Genomic DNA, 6,000 nt, shown 5'->3' with positions numbered 1-6,000 from the left:
AGGAAGTCATATTGTCTTTTATGACCTAGCATTGAAAGTCTCCAAGCCTCACTCCTCTACATTCTGTTGGGGGAGGTAGTTAAAAAGTCCACTCTGGTTCAGGAAGAGGGACCCTGTCTCTCGATAGAGGACTGTCAACTTCACACTGTAAGAAGAGCACATGGGATGGGAGCACTGGTGTGGTCATTTTTGGAAAATACCTACAATCTCCCATAGCCCCTCCTAATTTTTTTCCCTTTCCCTGAGGTCACCACTGTTCCCAGTGAGGTGTGATTATCTCCTCTGTGCCTTTGCATTCATAGACAGTATAGACTTGGTTTAGGGCTTTTGGGGGAGGGGATACATATTTAGTTTTTATATAAGTGGAATTCTCTTACATCTTGTTTTTTTCACTTAACATGGATTTACTTACTAGTACATGTAGATCTCTTTATTGCAGTATAGTCTTCCACAGTTTGGTTATGCTGTAATTTATTTAACTACTTCTTTATTTGGATGGATCTTTGAAAAGTTTCCTTTTATTTTCTAGTATGGATAATACTGTAATAAATATTTCTCGATGTGCTATTTCACCCACATACACAAAATGTGAACGTTTCCCAGGAAGGAGGTGTTAAGTAAATTGGTGAGTTGAAAGAGCCCACTTTTTAAAAAAAAATTTTTATTTATAATCATTTTTATTTGGCTGAATTGGGTCTTCATTGCTGCACCGCAGGCTTTCTCTAGTTGCAGAAAGCAGGGGCTACTGTTCGTTGGTGCACGGGCTTCTCATTGCATTGGCCTTTCTTGTTGCGGAGCACGGGCTCTATGCACGCAGGCTCAGTAGTTGTGGCTCACGGGCTCTAGAGTGCACGCTCAGTAATAGTGGGGCATGAGCTTAGTTGCTCTGCGGCATGTGGCATCTTCCCAGACCAGCACTCGAACCTGTGTCGCTTGCACTGGCAGGTGGATTCTTAACCACTACGCCACCAGGGAAGCCCTAAAAGAGCCCACTTTGAATTGTAATGGGTGCTACCAAATTTCCTTTGAGAGAGGCAAGTCATGCACTTACCAGTAGAGTGTAAATGTGTTCATTTCCTTTTGTTCTCACCAGCACTTAGCAACTGTCAATCTTTTAAATTCTTGCTTGCCTTTTGGGTGAAAACAATATACTATATAGCATGTGTTTTTAATTTGTAGTTTCCTTCCTAGAGTTAGGCTGAACATCTTCTCATATGCTTATCAGCCATCTGCCCTTGTTCTCCTGGGAATTGCCTGTTCATTTCCTTTACTGAACTGTTCATTTCAGTTTTACTGAAAAGCAGAGAAATGCAAATGTAAACAGTGAGATTTTTTTTTTAGCAATGAAATTAAAAAACATTGACATGTATACACTGATGTGTATAAAATTGATGACTAATAAGAACCTGCTGTATAAAAAATAAATAAAATAAAATTCAAAAATTAAAAAAATAATAAAAAAGATGACAAAGATTCTCAGTGCTTGTGATTGATACATTTAAGTTTAGAAAAGCCACCCTATAATTACAAATGTTAACTTATATTTTCTTTCTAAACATTTTAACTTAAAAAGCAACCCCAGAGCCATAAAAAATAGTCTTAGTTGTCTTATATGAGGTGATACCAAAGTTGATTTTTTTAAAAATGAATAAAAGTTTTCAGCATCATTTTTTTTTTCTCCCAGACTTTTGTTATTTACTTTATCTCTTAAAAATTCAAATACGTCATGTGATCTTTTTCTGGACTATCTTTGTCTTCCGTTGATCTATTTAATTTTTGTGCTAGTACCCCTTGTGTAAAGGCAAGTCTCTTAATTTATTAGGCAAGAAAGAATACATTTGCAGTGTTTCCTCTTCCTGCCAAGGAACATTGTCTCTTTGTAGGTGCAAGTGTGACTTTCCATCGCTCGGTAAAGCTCTGTGGTATTTTGCTTTACATAGTGGCTACTAGTTCTGGAGAGGAGTATATTCCTGGATGCTGGCTGTGCCGGTGGTGTTGGTGTTGCTTTCAGGATATTGGGATTGTTTTCAATCTATCACCTTTTGAGCTGTTGAGAATTTGAGATCCAGAGGAATCAAGTTGGTGAGACTGAGCAGGGGCTGGGGGGATATGGGGAGAAGTATTTTGGAGGAAGTGTCTTCACATCCTAAGACATCCTGGAGCAGAGAGAGATGGCAAGCTGGAATATGTGCCAGAGTGATTGTGTGTGGAGTGAAGTTTGTGCAGGTGGAGAAGCAGGAGGGGACTCCAAGTTGTGGGGTGAGAACCAGCCTGCCTTGGGGCTACAGGGATCTGAGGGGTAGAAAGAAGGCAGCTCCCCTAGGCAGGCAGGCCCCTGTCAGCTCATCCAAATACTGTCCAACGTGTTCATCATTTATTTATTCATTAATCTGACAATTATCTCTAGAATGCTTGTTAATGTGTCAGTGTATTCCAGATGCTAGGGATATAGAGGAGGAAATGAATGACGTCTCTCTCCTCCTGGAGCTGACATTTAGGAAGAAGTAGATGAATGCAGGGAAGTTGTTACGTATATACATGCATATGTTATAGAGTCTGAGGGTGATGGATGCTAGGTGGCTCTGATAGGTGCTGTTTCAGCAGAGATTGCAGTGACAGAGTGAGCCATGCGGGCCCTAGGGGAGGGCACTCCTGGCAGAAGGTAGGGCAAATGCAAAGCCCAGAGGCAGGAGCATCCCTGGTATGTTTGAGTCCCTGGAGCTGAGCGAGGGTGAGCACAGAGAGGGAGACTTGAGGAGGTGCCTGGGGACGCAGGCCACGGAGCTCCAAGAGCCCTAATGAGGCAGCAGTGGCGACTCTGGAGCAGTGGGGGGGAGGCAAGATTTCAGGTCACCTGCTGCTGCCACAGTTCAAGGTAGGCCCACTTTGATGTTGGGTGATGATAGTACGTGTGTGAGCATGTATGTGGTTAAGTGAATATGGTCTGAATTTGTATGTGTGTGTATGTTTCTGCATGTTTAAATGTGTGTTTATGTATGTTTGAGTGTATGTGTGCCTGAGTGATTATGTGTGTGTCGGTATGAGTATACGTGTGTTCACATGTGTGTAAGTGTCTATGTGTGTGTGTTTAGGTGTTTGTGTCTATTTGTGTGTACATGTGTTTATATGTGTGTGTGTCTGTGCTTTATGTTTGAGTCCCTGACAATACACAAAGCAGGAAAGGTCCCGACAGGGAATGAGATCCTGGTGGGGAGCCTCTCTTGGCATCCTGGCTGGGTCTCTGTCCTTGCCATGGGTCACAGAACAGACCAGTTCCACTGATGAGGTCACAGAATAAAGCCAGGATCCCAGTGACCATGGATGCCTAGAGGCCACTCGGCCTGGGGCCAGCGGAGGGCTTCAGCACTGCCCGAGCCAACTCTCACCCAACAGCTGGAGCTCTGAGTCCCTGGGCACTGGTGTCATCATGAAGCGTCACTTCACGGACCATACGGGAGAACAGTCACCAACGGACGGGACCGTCCTCAGCCTGGCCAGCCCAGGGTCCATGGAGGAGAGCGTGGAAGTGCACTGGTCATGTAGCTCGAAAGAAGGGGTGTGGCTGATGTGTCCCTGAGAGGGTGGTCCTGGAGGGGATGGGGAGGGGAGGGCACCAGAGTGCCCCTTGGTGCTGTCACCAAAGTGCTTTGTTGACCATAAAAATGGACGTGGGTCTGACTGAGGCCGCTGTTGTGAGCACATGAGGTGATTTCAGAAGGTATGAGGATGAAATCCTAAAATGTTAGTCATATATTTTAATGTGCTTTGAAAAAAACAGAATTGACATGTCAGTTCTGTGATTTCAGCAGTGATGTAAAAAATTCCTTTATAATAAATAGATTAAAGTTAATCTAGAACATCAATTTGAAATGACCATGGGCAGCACCTAAGGGTCACACCGGCTCTTGGGGCTGAGTGAGCGGCACCAGCTCTGGCTCCATCAATCATTTCAATGCTCTGTGCCTCAGTTTCTTACTTTGTCAAAAATCATAACAATGGAATTTCTTAGTTTTTTTTTTTTTAATATTAAATGAGTTAAAATGTGGCAAGCACTTAGCACTTATATGGTGACGGGATCCAATGGATGTTCAAGAAAAGGGTGAGATGCCCCTGGGGGAAGACGAGACATGTTACAAATGCCAAGGGGAAGGTTGGGCTGAGTGGCCTGGCCAAAGCACTTCCCAAGTCTGGTTTCCTAAACTGGCTTTACTGAGCTGTGATTTAAATACACAAACCTCACCGATTTTGTGTACAGTTTGAAGAATTCTGACATGTACACATTTGTTTAACCACCACAAAGATCATGATGCAGAATACTTTCATCACCCTCTAAAAGTTCTTAGTGACCCTTTGCAGTCAGTTGCCCTGCTGCCCTTAGCTTCCGGTAACCCCTGTTCTGTTCTCTCTCCCTGTAGTTTTGCCTTTTCTAGAATGTCATCTAAATGGAATCAAATACTCTATGACCTTTTTACCCTGAGTTCTTTCATTTAGCAGAATGCATTAGAGACTCATCCATGTTTTGCATGTAACAGTAGTTTATTCCTTCTTATCAACAAAGAGGATTGCCCTGTGTGGGTAGGTGTCCCACAGTCTGTATTCAGCAGTTGATGGCCTTTTCGGGTTTAGTCAAGTGCTTGGATATTACATTCATACATTATTTGATCCCCGTCATCACATCCATAACTTTAAGATATATCTGTTTATACATTTGATCTTTATCCTCGCCCCAAGAGAAAGGCATTTCATCCCCACTTTATGGGGAAACAGGCACAGGGAGCAGAAAGTACCTGCCCAGGGGCCCCTGGAGCCTGCATCCTTTCAGAGACCTGAGGTGGGTTGTGGCACGGATCCCTCAGCACCGATGAAAATGTCCTTCCGCCTCCCAGGGACCTCTAAGAGAGAGGAGCCGTCTCCGCGGCCCGGCCTGGCCGTTTCCCACGAGGAGGACATCTACTTCTTGGGCAAGGGTCGGGGCACGCTGGGCTGGAGCAGCTCGCCATCGTCCCGGCCCTCCTCCGAGTATCAGTCCTACTCCCAGTACCAGTCTTGCTCTTACAGCACGTGTGGTGGCGAGGACACTGCCCGGCAAAGCATGTGCGCCTTCTACACCCATGTGTAGACCGTGCAGAGTGTGGCCGTGGCCTGGGAGACCGACTGTGGCTTTGAGCCGGTCAGTCGGCAGCCCCGCATCCACGAAGCAGAGTTCATCAAGAGGCAGAGGCGGAAAGGCTCCTCCTTTGAGATGGCTTCCAACACCGACCTGCGCTGGGAACTGGAAGATGGCAAGAACAACACCTGCCCAGAGCCGGACGACACGGAGCTGCTGGTGCCCCTGGAGTGCTGCCTGCAGGATCTGTGGGCCACCCCGGACTGGCTGGTCACCACCAACCACGGGCTGCGGTGTGTGGCCTGCTGCCGGGTCTTCCCCACGCTGGAGGTGCTGCTGGAGCACGCCCAGTATGGCATCCAAGAGGGCTTCAGCTGCCAGATCTTTTACGAGGAGTTGCTGGAGAGAAGGTGGGCCTGGGGCCAAGTGCAGGAGCAAGTGCCAGAGGGGGAGGGACAGAGCACTTCGGACAGGAGTGAAAGTCCAAGACCCCACGTCAAGCTGCTTCCGTCACAGTCACGGTCAGAGAAGCAATGAGCTGGAGGTGGTGTGCCCCGCCCTGCGCTCACCTCCGGCACCACAGCTGCTCCTTTCCCGGCCATCAGGACCACAGCCACGGGTGCAAGGAGAGAGGATGAGGGCCGGGGAAGGAAGCGTGCCGAGATGGGAGGGCCGTGAGAAGGGACAGGGAACGCACCCTCCAAAGGGCACAGCGTTTCAGCTAAAGTCCATTTCAAAACCCGAATCAAGTGTTTCTGACGGTGGGTGCAAGACCTGAAGCCCGCAAGCGTGTGGCCAAGGCAATTCTTATTTTTTCTGGTGGGTCTAGCGGGCGTGACTCATAGAAGAGCCAACTGCAAATGAAGCATCAGCCCTATTTTTTTCATTGTTAG

The 6,000-nt window shown here is 46.7% G+C and overlaps 1 protein-coding gene across 1 annotated transcript; it reads left to right on the top strand.

The window, feature by feature from the left end:
- The first annotated feature begins 3,351 nt into the window (after positions 1–3,351).
- On the top strand, positions 3,352–5,644 carry FAM170B (family with sequence similarity 170 member B). Its single transcript, XM_004286389.2, is given in 2 exon segments — positions 3,352–3,539; positions 4,887–5,644. Coding segments are annotated over 2 exon segments (870 nt in total). The 5' UTR covers positions 3,352–3,427.
- The last annotated feature ends 356 nt before the right edge of the window (positions 5,645–6,000 follow it).

This window comes from Orcinus orca, chromosome 14, assembly GCF_937001465.1.
Source record: "Orcinus orca chromosome 14, mOrcOrc1.1, whole genome shotgun sequence".
In the NCBI taxonomy this organism is placed as follows: Eukaryota; Metazoa; Chordata; class Mammalia; order Artiodactyla; family Delphinidae; genus Orcinus; species Orcinus orca.
Note: the sequence above shows the minus strand (reverse complement) of the source record. Positions and strands in the feature narration are given on the sequence as shown.